General features: G+C 50.3%; 1 protein-coding gene across 4 annotated transcripts; it reads right to left on the reverse strand.

Moving 5' to 3' along the window:
- Positions 1 to 1,564: 1,564 nt before the first annotated feature.
- Positions 1,565 to 18,020, reverse strand: LOC310712393 (cytochrome P450 2H1-like). Of its 4 annotated transcripts, none has more exons than XM_083515405.1 (11): positions 17,226 to 18,020; positions 11,298 to 11,459; positions 8,468 to 9,959; positions 7,325 to 7,487; positions 6,547 to 6,696; positions 5,704 to 5,864; positions 4,340 to 4,516; positions 3,522 to 3,663; positions 3,162 to 3,349; positions 2,515 to 2,656; positions 1,565 to 2,212 (listed from the first exon to the last, which is right to left on the reverse strand). In XM_083515405.1, the coding sequence occupies exons 3-11, from the start codon at positions 8,645 to 8,647 to the stop codon at positions 2,031 to 2,033; spliced, it is 1,485 nt and encodes a 494-aa protein (XP_083371531.1). In that variant the 5' UTR covers positions 8,648 to 9,959; positions 11,298 to 11,459; positions 17,226 to 18,020; the 3' UTR covers positions 1,565 to 2,030. The 4 variants fall into 4 exon arrangements, with proteins under 4 accessions (XP_083371531.1, XP_083371530.1, XP_083371529.1 ...); XM_083515404.1 differs by lacking the exon at positions 17,226 to 18,020 and adding an exon at positions 13,100 to 13,689 and having other exon boundaries at positions 8,468 to 9,815; positions 11,298 to 12,064; XM_083515403.1 differs by lacking the exon at positions 17,226 to 18,020 and adding an exon at positions 13,100 to 13,689 and having other exon boundaries at positions 11,298 to 12,064.
- Positions 18,021 to 18,175: the final 155 nt, after the last annotated feature.

Here is an 18,175-nt window from a genome sequence, read left to right on the forward strand (position 1 = left end):
ACCTTGCCAACAAAGGTCCGTATAGTAAAAGCTATGGTTTTCCCAGTAGTGATGTATGGAAGTGAGAGCTGGGTATGGAAGTGAGAGCTGGACCATAAAGAAGGCTGATCGCCAAAGAATTGATGCTTTTGAATTATGGTCTGGAGGAGACTCTTGAGAGTCCCATGAACTGCAAGAAGATCAAACCTCTCCATTCTTAAGGAAATCAGCCCTGAGTGCTCACTGGAAGGACAGATCGTGAAGCTGAGGCTCCAAGACTTTGGCCACCTCATGAGAAGAGAAGACTCCCTGGAAAAGACCCTGATGTTGGGAAAGATGGAGGGCACAAGGAGAAGGGGACGACAGAGGACGAGATGGTGGGACAGTGTTCTTGAAGCTACCAGCATGAGTTTGACCAAACTGGGGAAGACAGAAGTGCCTGGCGTGCTCTGGTCCAGGGGGTCACGAAGAGTCGGACATGACTAAACGACTAAAACAACAAAACAATCCAATCAAAATGTAGCAAGTTCTTCCGGAAGTGAACCTGTCTTTGAACTCCTTTTGACAGCTTTCGTTATAAATTCATTAAAAGTCAGCCGTACGTTGGATTTACACCGGACCACTTTTATTTCACTTTATACAACAAGGACTATCAAAGGGGGGTGGCTTGGCACTGGTCAGCCATAATCCCTTAAAAGAGAAGACACGTACTCTGCACCCCTACCCAGTTGGCATGGCAACCTTGATAGTCATCTTGATGGGCTCAGACACAAGACTATCAAGAACACAACGGGCTGCATGCACGAGTGGATTCAACACGGACTATGACAAAAGGACAGTGATCGGATTCCCCCTCAGGGGGCAGGAAACTGTGCCTACCCTTTTGTCTTCTGAAAATGACTCATGGGGAGGGGAAGAAGGGGCACCGGCCAGGTGTCATGATACTCAGGTTACCTGTGCAACCCCTCCCCTGACCCCTCCTGTTTTTAATGTAGTCATGATGTAGTTATGATGTATTTCTAGGGGTGTAACTTAGGGGATTAGAAGCTAATAAAAGTTGGGGTCTTCTTTTGTTCGGGGCTTCCATTTTGCTTCACCTTGTGGGCGGTGGGAGTCCTGTCGCGACAGTCTTCAATAAAGACCAGGCCTACAGGCTGCTGATTTGCTCCAAGTTACTCCGGTTGGTGTCTTTACTTTTATCCAAGGGAGCCCTTGGATTTTTCCGGTAACAACTGGGCTGAGACCCCCAAGAATCAGCAGAAGGGGGGGAGCTATCCCCCCTCCTTCCCCCGTGGGTGCAGGGGGCTGCATGCAACACTGCCCCTGGGAGCTGGTGGCTTCTTCATGGACATTTCCGCAGACTGCCCCCCCCCTCTGTGCAGGAGGTTGAGGGGTGGGGTAGGGTGAGGCGGATCCTGGGGTTGGCTGATGCTCCTCTCCTTCCCCCATGCCTGGCTCCCTCTGCCCCAGCCTCAGCTGCAACCAGATGGGGCCCTGGGACCAGTGGGGGGAAAGAGGTGATGTGGGGCGGCCAGGCAGGTGTCTCTGGGGGAGGGTGGAACATACATGTGGAAGAACCAAGGGGTACACAATTACTACGGTTTATTGAATCTGTTAGTTGCTTTAACTTGCTCAGCCCAAAGTGACCTGCCACCAGCTGCTTCCTGGAAGAGCAGCCGCCTGCAGAGGCCAAAGGGGAACACCCAGCCCCACACCCGCCTCTTCTCTCAGTGGCCCAGCAGAGGTTTTGTTGCCTTCCTGCAGTTTCCCCACATTGCAGCGTCAGTGTCTCAGCTCAGTCTTGGCAAATGTAAAACCTGTGCATAGAACAGCTTTTTGTGCCATGAGTTATAAACCTTAAATTTCCTTCATCCTTTCCACCCACCACCCGTTTTTCTCTTTGCCCTTTGTTGTAATATATTTACCAATCTCCAACAATTCACCCCCCTCCCGGCTTTCGAGAACCCTTCCAGAGGCAGGTTACAATAAAAACAGAACATGCCACTCAGCCATGGCTGTGGCAGCCGTGTGGGGGGCCACCTTCCCACCCTTCAGCGAGGGGCAACGCGGAGCCGGTAGGCTTTGGGGGCCATTGTCAGGAATGCTGGTGCTGGCGAGGCATCGAGGTCCTCAGGAGCCACAAGAGGGACCAGGTCAAAGTGTTGCAGGATGGATGTCAAGGTCACAAAGATGGTCATGTCCACCAGCTTCTTGCCAATACAGGCCCGCTGGCCTGCAAGCAGAAAGGGAGGTGAGCCCTGGCAGTGCCTTCCTGGCTGCATCCTTGGAACAGCAAAGCCACACCGGCTGGGATGGCAGGAAGAGGGACCAAATGAGATGCTAAATTGCCGGGGGGGGGGAGGCAGAGCAGCTCTTCCACGCTGTGGGCACAAAATCTACGGCTGTCTGTGACCCCCCCCCCACCTCCAAGCAGCCAGAGACTCCAGCCACGCATTGGAATTAGGATGAGGCGTAGGAGAACCTGTTTGGCTGCAAGATTCCTTTCAGCTGTAAAATGAGGATTCATCTATTTACCTACGGAAAGTGGGATGAAGAATTTGCTCTCCTTCAGGCCTCCGTTATCATCCAGGAAATGCCCAGGATCAAACTGCAGTGGGTTGGGGAATTCTCTGCTGTCGTGCAGCGAAGGCTTCAGAGCAGGGAAGACTGTGGTGCCCTGGTGGGGGGACAAAGAGAGGAGACCCTCCTGGGCTCAAGAGGTTCTTCTCCAAAAGAGAAGGAAGCAGAGGGTTCTGCCCTGCAGGTGCAATCGCAGACAAGGCCCTTGAGGTCTGGGGTCACCCCCTGCCTGGCTCAGGTGGGGCAGCCCTCAGTAACCTCCCCTGGGGACCAGGTGCCTGATGGAGAAATGGCTTACCGTACTCCCCCCCCCAGCCCTGGCCTCCCTTCTGGGTGCTCCTGTGCACCTCAGGAGTCTCAGGCTTGCACGGAGGGGACTACTTGGCAGGGTGGCCTTGATTCACGTGCAAAGTGCCGGCTGCACATTTCTGGTGCTGTGTGTTTGGAAAGCCCTTGAGTGTGTCCTGCCCAGCTTTCAAATCTGCTCCTCCACTATAACCAACACCCAGAAGGCTCCACAGTGTCTGCTGTGGATGAAAGGAAACTGCACACAGGTTTCTTTGTGGCCATTTTAGAGACCACCTGGGAGGCCAGAAACTGACCTTGGGGATGAAGTATTGCCTGAAGAGAGTGTCCTTTGTGGTTTCATGTGGCAGATTCAGTGGCACAAGCACCAGGGTTCGATGGATCTCATGGATCACAGCATCTGTGTAGGGCATCTTTCCCAGATCCGCCATGCAAGGACTTCGTGATGAGCCAATCACAGTATCAATTTCTTGATGAACTTTCTCTAAGGTAAAAATAGATGAGATGTAGTAAGAGTGAGATTTTTGTGAGTGTGATTTGATTATTATTATTTTTGCTTTGTTTTCTGTTCCTGCCCCTCTTCTCTGCCCCCTTCTTTTCCAAGCTCCTCAGTCTCCCAACTAGAAGCCCCCCACTTCTGTCAGGGTGCTGCCTACCTTTGACCTCTGGGTGCTTCATGAGAGTCAGGAGGGCGTAACTCAGGGTGAGGCTGGTGGATTCTGCTCCTCCAATGAAAAGGTCTAAGATGCTCCTCACCAAACCTTGAAGATCAAACACTGACCCACTGTTCTGCTTCTCCTGTAGGGAGGTTGGAAGAGACGACAGATGCACAAAGCACATTATTTGCCCAAAGTAACTCTGCCATTACAGAATTCCACCACAAACACCTCCCAAGGATCTGGGGCTGGGCCTGTCTGTCATGTCTGCAATGCAGAGATAAGTCCCAGTCCTGGAAAACTCTTCCTCTCATCCTGTGTGAGGGGAGAGGACTTCCCCAACCTGCCACCTTCCAGGATCCCTCTCCTCAGCACACCCACCCACCCACTACCCAAGCCACCCCCCACTCCCTCCTGACCTCCTGCGTAAAGCTGGGGGGAAGGGGGTGCAATGAGAAGCAGAACAAAGCCTTTTGTGCCCCCTCCCTCTGCCCCTGCTGCCATGGCCTAGCATAAGGTGGGAACAGGGGGTGCTTTGACCCTGGATGTGGGCTTCCAGAGCAAAAAATGTGCCCTGCTGCCCCCTTTCATACAGACACGTTTCCCTGCCACCTCCAGTCTGGAAACGTGGCAGAGAGGCTCTGCTGAGCACACAGCCAGGGGTGGCACAGTACCACATGCACCACATGGCGCATGGCACCTGCCCTCGGATGGCCGCCATAGTGAGACCCAGTGAGACAGCGGATCAGCTTCTGAGCAGGGTGGCCCAGGGATCACTGCAGACAGGACAGCCAAGGAGGCAGGTGACACGCCCCCACCTGCTCCATCTGGACGAGAAAGGCATCAATGAAGTCCTGAGGCTGGCTGGGCTTCGTTGTCTCCTGGTGTCTTCTCACCCGCCTTGAGATGAAACGCTTTAACTCCTCTGTATTTTTAAATATCTTCTTGTGAGATCCAGGGAAGTATTCCAGGATTGTCGGGAAAATATTGTACAGCTGTGAAGAGCAGGAGGTAAAACTCACCATGTGATTCCTGCCTTGCAGGGGGTTGGAGTAGATGCCCTTTGGGTCCCTTCCAACCTACAGTTCTGGGATTCTATAGTTGCCTGGCCATAGAAAGGAGCATTTCTTACCATTCAAATGGCATTTCCAGTCTGCCTGCCCTATGTTCAGCTTGACCTGAGTAGCCCAATAACTGCTCACATCAGGCAGCCTTTTCCAAAATCTTAAACTGGAAACCAGCCAGCCAACCTCCCCCCTCACCCTCCAGGGTAGTGCATAGCGTTTACACAGGAGATGGTGCTGCTCTGCCCACCCCACCCCCGCAACCTCTTCCTCCTCCTCTGGATGTTCATAGCTCAGCTCTCTGTTCTTGCAGGCTACCTTGCATGCTGCAGCCCAGGGGTGAGTTGGCAGGTGGGGGGCAGGCACTCTGACCCACTCCTTGGTCAGCCGGGGTCCAGCGTCTGAGCGGCTTAAGGGGAGCAAGCGGGTTGGAGCTGCTCCCCCCTGTTCAGCCCTTGGTTCACGAACTTGGGACCCGTCTCTGTGAAGGGGGAAAGCTGACCTCTCCAGCCCCACACCCACTGCTGGGGACCCGCCCTAGCCAGCCCCATCTGCTCCCCTCACCTGGTGGGCAAGGGGAATTGGAAGGGCCCGGCTGATGGGAGCAGGGGCTGCCTTTTCGGTGAGACGGTGCAGGCATTTTAGGGAGTTTTCCACAAAGGACCCCAACTGTGTGGCTGTGTGCACATTACCTGTTTTTTCTCAATTCTGATCGAAGCTGATTTAGGGGAGAAAGACATCAAAATGCAGCATTTCATAGGGTAGATACAGGATAGATCTGGATTGTGGCTTCCCCAGTCGGCAGTGGGGATGCCCTGGGTGCAGTCTGAAAGGGAGCGTGTCTTCTCTCTGTGCCTCTTGGCAGAGGGAGATGGGAGCGGCAGGAGCAGACACAGAGCAGAGTCAGGAAGTGCTGGCGGGGGGCACCATCACAGAAGGGCCCCCATGCTGCCTCAGGCATAGATTGCGTGATGGGTCACTTCTTGCCCCACAGGAAGAAAGGAACCTTGGCCATCTTCTGCCCTCCCTGCACATCCTATACAGAGCATCGCTCCCCCCCCCCCAGTGGCTGAATGGCTGGAACAGAATCCCCCCCCCCCCGCTTCCTGTGTGCTCACCTTTGTCATTGGGCTGGACTGGAGAAGGGCATTTTCTTGAACCAGGCGGATGAATCCCAGGAACTCCTCGTCTTCATAGTCAAAACGACTGCCAAAGGAAACTGAGCAGAGGATGTTGGCAGTTGCCTGGCTGAGGAAGCGAGATGGGTCGAAGGGCCTTCCTGCCAGGGCACAAACAGGGGCATCATTTCGAGGCCGTGGGGAGATCCCGGCTGCATCCGGTCAGGCTCCCCTCCAAGGCCAGGAAGGGTCAGGGCCCTTCTCCAGACCCAAGGGAGGACTAAGGATGGCTTCTGGCCATGTGGACTCTGCTCTGCTTCCACAGCCAGAGTTAGCAATGATTCTCAAACCCACAAGAGGGACTGTTTTTGCTCTCAGATCCTGCTTGGGGGTTTCCCATGGGGCAGTGGCGGACTTTGGGCTTTCACGACTATGCAACACTACAATCCAGCCCCCCCCCCCCGCTCTGTTCTACAGCCTTGTTTTGGTCCCCCTGCAGGGTGTCTCACGCTACCCTAAAACTGCCTCTGATGGGTATCTGCTTGGCCCCTGTGAGCACAGGAGTCTGGCCTAGATGGGCTCCCCTTGGCCTGATCCAGCAGGCCCTTGAGTTCTTCTGCCCACAAGGCCAGTCCTGATCCGGATCTATCCTGTGGAGCAAAAAATTAAAGAGCAGTCTGGCATCTTGAAGGTGGTTGGACTAGAAGACCTTTGGGTCCCTCCCAACTTCACAGTTCTATGATTCTATGAGCCACCAGCCATTTGCTACTTGGAATAAAAGAAGTCTGTTGAGGAGCCCGTAGCCCTGTGTGGTCTGGAGGTGAGGAAAAGAGGCCTCCTTACCATTTGTGTTTCTGAGTCTCTCCACCAGGAAACTCGCCTCCTCCTGGATCCTCTCCTCAAAGCTCCTTTTCCCCACCTCCAAGCTGCCCAAGGTGGCAACAGCAAACTGCCGCAGCTGCCTCCACGTCTCCCCGTTGCTGAAGCCAATTCCTGAGGACACGCAGAGAGGAAGGCAATGCATGAGGGGCAAAGGGGCCTTGTGGGGCCAGGATGCTTCCCCCCACCGCAGGGCTGCGCTGTCCCTCTGCCGTGAGCTGAGCAGCAGAGGGTGGAATTTGTCTGTCTGTCTCTCACACACCACAGGAGCCAAGGAAGCTCAATAGGGCAATTAGAGAGAAGGCGAATGGGGCATGTACAGGATTCGGCCTCATTGCATAGGGGAAAACAATCTGCCTTTCTGATGCCACAGACTTGGATCTGTATTTCTGCGGGAAAAGAGAGCAGGAACGGGGATGGGGAGGGTCACCCAAAACAGAGAACTACTTGGAACAAGGAGCTCCCCCAATACTTACTTACTTTTCCTCAGTTCCTGGCCTCTGGACCTTAACCAACCCCCCCCCCCCCATGAAGGGGAGCTGTGGACCTTAGTCTGTCAAATGCCCAGCAGAGACCTAAAGGGTGGCGCGGGGAGGGGGGCATTCCTGTGTTGCGTTCACTGCCTTGCATAAGCCACACCTTAGAAAGCAGCCCATAAATACTTTTGACAACCCCCTGTGGGCTCTGCCTAAGGGGCTGGAGGCTGGGCATGTGCTGGCGTGCAGCTCTTCCAGAAACCAACCTGTTCCATTGGCTGTTTTAGCCAGAATGGGGTTGCTTCCTCTGGCCCCAAAGGAGTCTCCCTGGGCCAGCAAGGCCTCCTGCGCCACTTCGTGCCCATAGAGCACCACGACCCGTTGAGAGCCCAGGTGGATGGTGAAGATGGGCCCGTACCTCTGGCTGAGCTGTGAGAAGAGAAGGGAGGGGGGCAGGCTTCCTTTGCGCAAGTCCAGGCTGACCTCTCGGGGGGCCCCTCAGGCTGCACCCCAAGAGCCCCGGCCCAGCCTCCACCGCCGAGGGGTGTGCCCTTCTGGGCTCCTCGCTGGGAGCAGTAGAAGAGGGCCACTTATTGTGGCAAAACAAGCTGATGGACTATGCTGAAATGGCAAAATTAACTGGGAAGTTCAGAAATCAAGAAGACCAGAACTTCACAAAAGAATGGGGAAAGTTCATAATTTATTTACGAGACCATTGTAAGCAGGTTAAAACATTAGGAGGATTTTAAACACATTTGTAAAGTAATGGAAAGTATGGATAATTTGGAAGGATAAAAATTTGGATAAGTATTGATATGCAGTTGTAAATATTATCATTAGGACCCATGGAAGGGATGTGGGGAAGTCAGGAAATTCAGAGTAATCTTGATAGTTGGATCTTGAATTGTTTTTTGTTGTATGTTTAAAATCAAATAAAAATATATTAAAAAAAGAAGAGGGCTGCTTATTTTGAGCCAGGGGCCTTCGGCGCACCTACCTGGGCAGAGTCTCCTTCGCTGGCGGTTTCTGCAGCCATTTGGTGCTGCTGCAAGGAGGAGCTCCTGGGTGGTGCCTCTGGGCAGCTGAGAAGGGCAGGGCTGCCCTTGTTGGGCCCCAGTGTGTCCTGCAGCCTCACCACCACGTGTGTCTCCTTGAGACAGGGCGGCAGAGGCATGCTGCAGGATGCGGTCCCCCCTTGCTCCAAAGCAGCCCTCCTGGGAACCCTCACATTGCAAAGTGCATCTCAGTCTGCAAACATCTGGGGCCTCCTGACTGTGAAGACCAAGAGGGTGAACTACTCAGGCCTCTTGCTGGGCAGGCCTGGGCTGGCACAGGTCCCATCTTGCCGTGGGGCTCCATGCCAGGCTAGCCTGCCAGCCCCCACCGGCCCGTACTGCATCCTGGCTTACCTTCTCCAAAGATCCGGGGAAGTCCTTGGTGTCCAGCTGCAGGATGTTCCCCACCCAGGGCAGGGGCTGGGGGCCTGGAGGGAGCCTCTGGCGGCCAGGCGCCTTCCTCCGGACTGAGAGGAAGAAGAGGCAAGCAGCGCATATCAGGAGAAATATGCCAGGGGCCCCCCAAGTCTCCATGACCAAAAACTGCACCTCACCAGATTGCAGGACGCAGGGAAGCTGTTTATTACAGTCCAAAATATGCAAAACTGCTCAGATGAAGGTGGGGCTGGATTGCTAGCCAATCGCCTTCTGTTGGTCTTCAAGATAACAACTGCAACCTTCTGTGCCCAAAGGTCACCGCTGGAGGTGTGTGGGAGGCCCTTGAAGGAAAGCCAAGGCAGATGCAGGCACACGCAGCCACCCACAGAGCCTCCAAAACGCAGGACTCTCCTGGCACGTCCGGATCCATGAGAAGGTTCCTGCAGGCTCACAGCAAGGGGGGCCCAGCGTGCAGCACCCCCCCAAAGGCCCACCAGGCACCTCCCTGGAACCCACAAGCCCCAGCCCCAGCTCCCTGCTTTGGGGTGTCCCTGCTTCTCTTTCACACTGCTGCAGCGTCTTTTCTGTCTCCTGCAGTCTGTCCCACTCTGAATTTTGGGTTGTTTTAAGGCGGCCAGGAATGAGACACAGCATATTTCATCATACAGCAAATCTGCTTTTCCTTCCAGAACAGCTGGCCATCTGCTTGCCCAGGGAGCCACAGCGACTGACCAACCAGAGGTGGTGGGAGGGGGAGGAGCTGCTTGCTCGCTGTCTGGGGGTGCAGGTCCAAGGGGATTCAATGCACTTCACGGGTTCAGGGCTTTTGCATTGTCCCCATGATGTCACCCTCATCCAAGTGACAACCTGAACTTTCCTCCCAATTAATTGGGGTTTCCCCAGTCTATGAATAATCTGATGCGGGTTGATAGTGGGGGATATCAACATAAAATCACATCCTACCCAAGTGTGGACACTGAAGCAGATAATTCCACATGATGTTCTTGAGAAGAGCCTGCTGGACCAGGCAAATGACCCTTTCTAGTCTAGTGGCCAAGCAGATGCCTGTGGAAAACCGTCAAGCAGGATTTGAGCACAAGAGCAATTCTCCCCTCCAGTAGTTTCCAGCAAATGGGATTCAGAAGTATTGCTGCTTCTGACCAGGAGGCAGAGCATAGACATCCTGGCTAGGAGCCATCCATGGCCTCTCGGCCATTCCTCCTCCTCCATGGATTTGTCTCGTTCTCTTTCAAAGCCATTCAAGCGGGTGGCCATCTCCGCCTCTTCTGGAAATGAGTTCCATAGTTTAACTCTGTCAGCTGACCTGCGTTCAAGATGGAGGTCTACTTCTATTCTGGACACTTCTGACAGACCTTCTTAATAAGCTCCAGCTTAATATCAAATAATGGAAAGGTATTCTGAATGGGCTCACTGAGCTTTGCATTGGAGGCCCCCAGAAAGTGGGTCCCTGAGAGACAGTGTGATTCACTTTAAACTTGTTTTTAGAGCCTTTGAAAATCTGCACAAACGTCAGTACAAGGATTCTGAATTGCAAGCTTAGCATCATTGTGTCTGCCCAGAGACCCAGGCAAAAATGTTCCTATGCAACCAGACCTTTGGCTGATTAGCAGTCAATGTGCTTTTAAATGTGTTTTTTGGACGGGAGCAGGAGAATTACTGTTTTGTTTTTGTTCTTGTTTCTATTATGTACTTTGAGGGTTTTACATTGTTAACTGTCTTGTGGTTTTCAGATGAAGGATGATATACAAATTTAATTAGGAGAAGACAGAGGAGTAATAGAGGTCAATATCACTTGTAACAATACCAGTCTTGTTTTTCTCTTTTGCTTTTGAAGCTGCAAAGCCAAAGTCTGCAACAGGTATAAACCCGGGGTGGGGTGGGGTGGGGTGTGGAGAACATTTTTCAGGTTTCTAAGATATGTCAAAGACTTATAGGTGAGCCATACTGAAAACAGGCGTCTCCTGCTGGAGTCTGAACTGCACTTAGCAGCCCCTTTCGTGATGGCAGCCCCTCATGGATGCGATAGCCCCTCAGCTGCCCTCTTCAGCCTCTGCTCTGAGGCGCTTATGGGGAAGAGGGTTCTGTGGCCTTCGTGCAGCGGCTGGATCCTGCCATGTCGCCCTTCTGGTTTCTCTGGCCTGGTATCAGTGCTGCAATCACGAGAGGAATCCAGAACTGCCCCCAGCTGCAACTGCAAGATCTGTCACTGTTAAGACAGACAAGGCAAGAGCTGGGGGGTGGGGCAGAGTCCTGTTTCCCAGCAGGGGCCATTTCCCACAATGCTTAGGGAAGCAGCAGCTGCAGCCTCTGGAAGGCAGGCCAGGTGAGCCCTAGAAGCCCAACCCCACGGGGGGACGGGGACGAAATCCTGACCAAGGGTGTGCCCTGCACGGTTGCCCTGGAGCCTGAGAGCAGGACTTCTAGTGGATCAGGCCCTGTTTAGAATGCTGACCTCCTGCTTTATCAGCCTGAGTGGCTCTCAAAGGCTCTTTTACGCAAGACAAGCACAGGAGCTGCTGCTTTGGACAAACACAGCGAAGTTGCCTTGCGGCAAAGGGCTCTGCTTCCCCCAGGAAAGCCCCTTGTGTGCCGAGTGCTTGGCTGGAGGGCACCTCAGAACCCCCCAAAGGAGACAAACTGTGCTCTGGTGCCAGAAGTGCAGGTAGATTATTTAAAAATAGGAACGATCCACAGGTGTATGGGTCGCATAAGAGCCAACTCCTAAGGGTCAAGGTACCTTCACCCCCCCATAAAATATTTGAGGGCATTGCATGGCGGGGCTTACCTGTGCCCCTCACTACTTTATTCACGTTGGCCCTCCTGGTGTGCTGGACAGTTGAATGAATACCTCTGCACATGTCCACAACAGACATCAGGTTTCCTAGGTTGGAGGAACACGTGCATGTTTTCCCCATCTTACTATTTTTTACTGCAATTTGGAGCAAATCTGCAATATTGGAAAACGTAAAAAAAGAAAGAAAAAGGGACAGGGAAGTTTAGTTTCCCCAACTGCCTTTAACCAGCTAATGAACCTTCCTGCCATTTTTCTTAGCATTTTGGCTCATCATTTGGTTTACATTTATTTTAGAGCATAGAGGCATTACATGCTTTTAGTGATACCTTATAGTTTTTATAAACTCTCAGTGTGCTTATTGCTTTTAAACATCACAGGCACTAAATAGCAGAAGAATCAATGAGCCCATACATGGATGCATCCAAGCAGGCAGGCAAAGAAGGGGTGGACAGAAAAAGAAAAAAGGAATGGTCCAATTGTAGAGCAAATCACTTGTTTACAGGTTGAAACCTATTTGTTAGCCAAATAAAGTGGACAAGAAGTTGAAAGAATAAGGCACTGAGGTACAGGAAAAGAATATTTAGCATTATAATTTGTCACCATGTTTTGCGTTGGGTTTTTCTACCCACTCCTGAAGCAGAGTAGCCAAGGAGAGAGAAAAATGGATTAATAGCAAGGACCGTTGAGCAAAGTGCATATTTGAAAAAGCAACAGAAGGTGGGGGTAGTGTTGGTAAGCTTTTGCTGCCTGGCGGAAGCCTATGTTAACGGAAAAATCTGAGGGCTCTCTTGGACAAAAACAAAGACACCAACCAGGATAACTTGGAGCAAAACAGCAGCCTGTAGGCTTGGCCTTTATTGAACTGTTGCAACAGGAGTAGATAGGTAGCCGTGTTGGTCTGCCATAGTCAAAATAAAAAAATTCCTTCCAGTAGCACCTTAAAGACCAACTAAGTTAGTTCTTGGTATGAGCTTTCGTGTGCATGCACACTTCTTCAGATACACTGAAACAGAAGTTGCCAGATCCTTCTATATAGTGAGAAGGTGGGGAGGGGTGTTACTCAGAAGGGTGGTGGGAATGGGAGATAGGCAGATAGCTGGGAGAGCCTGTTGACGGCAGATAGCTGGGAGAGCCTGTTGCAACAGGGTATTCCCTTCACTTGCAGGAGAGAGGAAAGACCCAGAACAATGGGCTGCAAGACCTTATAAAAACTTTTGAAATTCCCCTCCTCTAACTCAAGCCCACCCCCAGAAACATCATGCATACATTTCAGAAAGGAGGGGTTGACATCATGCATACGTTACAGAAAGGGTTGACATCATGCATACATTACAGAAAGGAGGGGTTGAGGGAGGAGTTGTGGTGGTAACCTGAGTGTCCTGTCACCCAGCTGGTTCCTCCTTTCCCCCTCCCCATGAGTACTTTCCAGGTGACAATGGGGAGTTTGCAGTTTCCTGCCCCCAGAGGGAAGATCTGATCATTGTCCTTTGTTTCAGCCTGTGGTGAATCCACTGTTCTTTGTGATTTTGATTGTCTTCTGTCTGGGATTATCAGGGTTGACATAGCAACTGGGCAGGGCTCCTGTGGATGTGCTGGGATGGTGAAGGGATTATGGCTGACCAGAAACCAAGCACCCCCCTTTGATAGTCCTTGTCACATGGAGTAAAAAATGGAACAGTGCAAATCCGATGTATGGTTGATTTTCTATGAATTTATAACAGAAATGTGGCGTATGTAGTGTGTGTGAAGTTTGTGCAAACAGAATGATTGGGGTGGGGGGGTTCCTGCTACACCTAACAACTCTGTTGTCAAAGGGAGCTTGCCTCCTTGCTTGAATCTAAAAGGGGGGGGGGGCAGAATTCTGCAGTTAACCTGAACAAACATAAGGGCAGTCGAAATATAAAAAAAATAAAAAGTCCAGTAGCACCAACTAAGTTTGTTCTGGGTATAAGCTTTTGTGTGCATGCACACTTCTTCAGATACACTGAAACAGAAGTCACCAGACCCGTCTATATAGTGGGAGGGTGGGGTGGGGTTTTTCTCAGAAGGGTAGTAGGAGATGGGCGATAGACTCAATGGGTATGGTAAACCTGTTGGCAACTGTTAACAACTGCAATTAGTCCTACAAGAAAAAGCAAGGGGTAGCATGCAGATGATTAGCACAGGCATAGGCAACCTCGGCCCTCCAGATGTTTTGGGACTACAACTGCCATCATCCCTGACCACTGGTCCTGTTAGCTAGGGATGATGGAAGTTGTAGTCCCAAAACATCTGGTGGGCTGAGGTTGCCTATCCCTGGATCAGCATATGTAATGAGACAGAAAAACTCCACCCCACCCTCTCACTATATAGAAGGGTCTGGTGACTTCTGTTTCAGTGTATCTGAAGAAGTATCTATACGAGCGTTGAAGTCTCCACACACAATAGTCAGGGCAGACGGGTAAGTAGATTCGAGAGGCTCTAAAAACGCCTCTAGCTCAGCCCATGTAGCCTTAACAACGGGTTTTTTTTGGCCTGGGGGAATATAGACATTGACCAGCAAGAGAATAGTTCTCTTGAAGCTAAGTAGAGCGGCTGTTGCTAAGGAATTGCAGCTGGGTAGGGCTGTTAGAGAGTGCGCTAGCTCCGTGGAAATGAAGCAAGCTAGGCCACCACTAGATCTGCCGCCCCTTTGAGATGGAGAGGCAGGCAGGTAGTGGCAGTTATACCCATTAAGAAATATAGGGTCATTCTGCCATGTCTCCTGAAAGAAGATGATGTCAAATTGCTTAAGGTAACACAAAAATTGTTGATTATTTTTCTTGGCGTGCCAACCCGCGATATTCCAAGACAGCACTTTTAGGCCCCGGGCCCTTCGGGGAGCTGGATCTATGTCACCACCATGTCCAGCAATTCTTTGGTGTCTAAAAAAACACACCCGTTGGTTCTTTTCGAGGCTGGCTGCTTGGAGAGAGTGTAGTGATCCTCTTTTCTTGGTGATTTGGGGCTAGATTTTGGAGTTGGGGGGGAAGCTAATTCATTCGGAGACAATTTAAGATAGCTGTGCCAGGAGCTTTGAGGTTTCACACCTTGCTTTGGTCTTACTTTATTGTACATCACAGGGGGCTCTGATTGTAATTCCACGTCTACACATTTGAAGGTGCCTCCCACTGTCTTCTTATCCACCAGACATTTGGGAGATATGGGCTGCACATAAGGGTCCTTCATTGTCTCACCTTGATCATCCTTTTTTTCTAGTCTGCTTCGAAGTAAATCAAATCTTTTCAGGATCTCAGTTTGAGCTGGAGAATGCAGTGACCAGAATCGCTTTATCAGCGAGAGTTCTTCCTCCCAAACGGAGTCCTCACTATCCCACATGAGAGGCCCGACGCCAGTTGGATGTGAGGCTTCCTTTTTTTCATTTGGTGCTGTTTGGTGGGGATGATCCTGCTGGAGCTTATGCTTTCTATTTCGATGGTTTTGGTGGTTGGTTTTTTCCCTTTTGTGAACTTCCACTCCTATGCTCTTGGGCCCTATCAGAGAGGTTGCAGGTGCTCTATTTTCAAATATTCTTAACAGGACTATTCTTTCTTTTTTGAATAGGTTTTTAGCTCTAAAAATGAAACTGGCCAGATTATGGTCTAAAAAAGTAATCAATGCTCGTACCGAGCAATCATCTTGATGTAGATACTCTATAGCGGCTATGTCAGTTGCTTTTACTACCCCCGGTAAAATGCCACTTATAATGGACAAAAAGTGGTCTATACGGTCCAACCCTGCATAAAATCTAGGCGGTTTAGGGTAATTAGCAAAGACAAGCTTTTGTGGGATTAGGACTAAACTCCATTCTCTTTTGGGACACAACATCTGTCGAACTTGGGAGGAGTGGTTCCCCTCAATAGTTTGGGTCGCCTGCTCACCTCTGTCTACTGATTCTGTGCTGGCCATGAGAGGACTCTGGGGCGATATGACTGCAGATGGATTAGTTCCTTTGTCCCAGCTCGGTGTTGATTCTTCAGAACTTGATTTAGATTCTTTTATGGGTGTATCTACTTTACGTGTCTCTTTGATGGCACTCGAGTTGGATTTGTTTGTTCCACTTGTGGAAAGGGATGGAAGAAGGTTAAAGAGCTTCTGCCAATATTTTTTACAGGTATGGTGAGTTGTCTTAAGCCGCCTTAGGTTTTTCATGTTTTTGCTTTTCTTCATCTTAGGCTCAGCTTTTTTCCTCCGGGGTTTGCTGGGGAGTGGTGGATCCGGCCTGGCTAGGGGATTTGTATTCTGGTCTGAAGCGCTCACATGTTGTTTGAAGTTATCCACTAGGGTCAGGAGCAGCCCGTTTGTTATCGCTAAAAATTTTTTGACGTTAAGGAGATCCTTAGAGATCTGGTATATCTGCTCCTGAAGATAATCACCCCACATTTCTATTCCACAGTCATTGGCTTTCAACCAATGGGTTGAAAGATTACCTCCAAGTTCCAGCGGTGACAAATGAGGATTGGCATCGGGTGTGTTGGCTGTGTTAGCCTTTGTAGCATTCTCTGCTATGGCAAGTTCTTGGGCCAGATTTGTTGGATGGTTTGTCCTCTTGTTGTTTGTTTGCAAGTCCTTTAGCTGTGTTGACCAATCCAACACTGTGAGTGGCAAAGGCATAGCTACATCTAGGATACTCTCATTCTGAGTTCTCTTGCTCGAGTCTTTTTGAGGAAAGTAGCTGGTAATTTTACTTTGTCTCCTTCGTCGTTCCATCGGCCTCTGTGGTGAATTAGGCAGAATTCCTTGGTCCTTGTAATTTTTCCTGGTGAGGACCATAGTGGGTATATGGGTATATATGGATGTATAGTAGGGGGTGCTTGCTTACCGGCGGCTTATCTTTTGTTCTAGGCTGGAGTAAACAGTAGCAGAGGTGCCGATTTATGGAAGTTTATGGAAGTTGCCTCCTGAACCTCTCCAACCTCTCCAACCTGTTTAGTTTCTCCAGCAATTTACATCGGGGCTTGTGAGGTATCAGTCATTTAAAATGTTAGAAAATATTACTGGTCTTAAGCTTCCATACTGTGCCTTGTTTCGTTTAAAATTCAACTAGGTCTTTCTCCCTCATTCAACAGTCTCACGACGTAACCAGTAAAGTAGCTAGGCAGTATAACGAAGCAGAAAAAAGAAAACAAAAGTCCCTTGTAATAATTATCGGGTTGAACTTGCCTTGTGTTTCTTGGGGTTATAGCAGCTTCAATTCCTTCCCTTTTTTTTTTTATAGATAAAAAGCTCGGCGTCCTTCCAAAGGAGTAGTTGGCCTCCCCCGTCTGCTAATTACCAGCTTCGTGAAGATAGGGCGGCTTGCTGAGCCTCCTTTGGATAAAAATAGGCCTTTGGCAGTTAATAAAAAAGAGTGATAATTTAAAACTGCTAAGCTCGGTTAAAAGAGAGGAGAAGAGAAAAGAAAAAAAAAAAAGCTTTAAAAGAGCTGATAAATACTAATAAATCTATATATCAACACGGAGCACAAAATAGAGCTACCACTAACGACGCCATCTTGGATCCCCTTGCATGCACACGAAAGCGCATACCCAGAACAGACTTAGTTGGTCTCTAAGGTGCTACTGGACAATTTATTGTGTTTTTTTAATATATTTTGACTGTGTCAGACCAACACGGCTAGCTACCTGAATCTAAAACCTAAGGGCATTCACTCAATCTTGTCTCTCTGAAATGCAAATTTGGCTTGTCTACAGAACCTTCTCCCTCCTTCCCTTAGCTCCACCTCCCAACAAAGGAAGGAGGAAACTGCATGGATGGACTAGTATTGGCATCCATTAGCCTTGCTAATTAGCAGCTAGGAAGAGCTCAGAAGAACATACATAATAAACTGTTCATCACTTTTCGTTGTCATTATTATATTTTTTAAGCTGTATTTTCAGAAATGCTCTGGGAAAGACTTACCTCTCATTTACCATTAAGACGTTTTTCTGCAGGAACACTCAACAGAGTCTTTGCCCTACAAGTAAGTTGCCCTCCTGAATCGTGAATATAAACTGTGAATGGGGTGTTAGGAGAGCGGCACAACACCCCAAAGCAGCATTTTGCTCTTATGGCAGTTTAAAAGGGTTCTTCTACCCTCCACCTTAAGAGGGTGCTGTGGAAGGCAAAGGTTAGCAGACCTTCCTTGAAGAATTTTCTCAAAAGAGACCATCTTCCTGAGGATGTTTCACCCCTCCCATTGCAAGAATCTGCTGACAAATGTTTCAGAAAGGAGGGGGCGGATTTTGCTCATTGCTTCTTCCGCTCCAGCCTGACTTCAAAGGGAGTCTGAGTGTTATCTGTATAACATATATAAGGCGACTGCTCAAGCAGCTGTAACACTCATGCAGCCCAGCGTCTCCGATTAGTCTTTAGTTAGTTTATGCAGTAGCTGTAGAGAATAAAAGAAGTTATACTTCAGAGCTGCCGTTTGTGTGGTTCATACTCTGCTGACTTTTGGAACTGAGTTTGGTGCTCACAGCTCTAGGTTGTGAGTCCACAGCACTCAGACCTGCTCCCTGCAGTGGAAGGTCTCTGGGAGAGCTTTTCCAGCTCGCTTGGCCCAGTCGGGGCTGAAGAGGCTGAGCCCAGTCGCTGGCACTGGCTCAAAGGCGAAGCTGACACTTCCCCCGAGTTCCGCTGGCTAGAGCCTGGTGCTGAGAATGCCAAGGTTGCAGGTTCCAACCCTGTATGGGACAGCTGCCTATGCTTGCACTGCAGGGGCTGGACTAGAGGATCCTCAGGGTCCCTAGCCAAAATGCTCCTCTCATTCTAGCTGGTGTCTCCATGGGTGGGAAGGTCAGTGGGCCCAGAGGGAGCCACAAGGCAACACCCTCCGACTGTCACATGACGGCTGGTATGAAATGACGGTC

This window comes from Podarcis liolepis (genome assembly GCF_965112155.1).
Source record: "Podarcis liolepis genome assembly, chromosome: 1".
Classification (NCBI taxonomy): domain Eukaryota; kingdom Metazoa; phylum Chordata; class Lepidosauria; order Squamata; family Lacertidae; genus Podarcis; species Podarcis liolepis.

Bases quoted from the DNA above. Each gene is read 5' to 3' on its own strand.
- LOC310712393 (XM_083515405.1), bottom strand. From the start codon at position 8,647: ATGGAGACTTGGGGGGCCCCTGGCATATTTCTCCTGATATGCGCTGCT. The intron at 6,697-7,324 runs GTTGGTTTCTGG...GCGTGTCCTCAG, and splicing joins TAAAACAGCCAATGGAACAG to GAATTGGCTTCAGCAACGGG. The intron at 3,350-3,521 runs GTAGGCAGCACC...TTTTTACCTTAG, and splicing joins GAAGCACCCAGAGGTCAAAG to AGAAAGTTCATCAAGAAATT.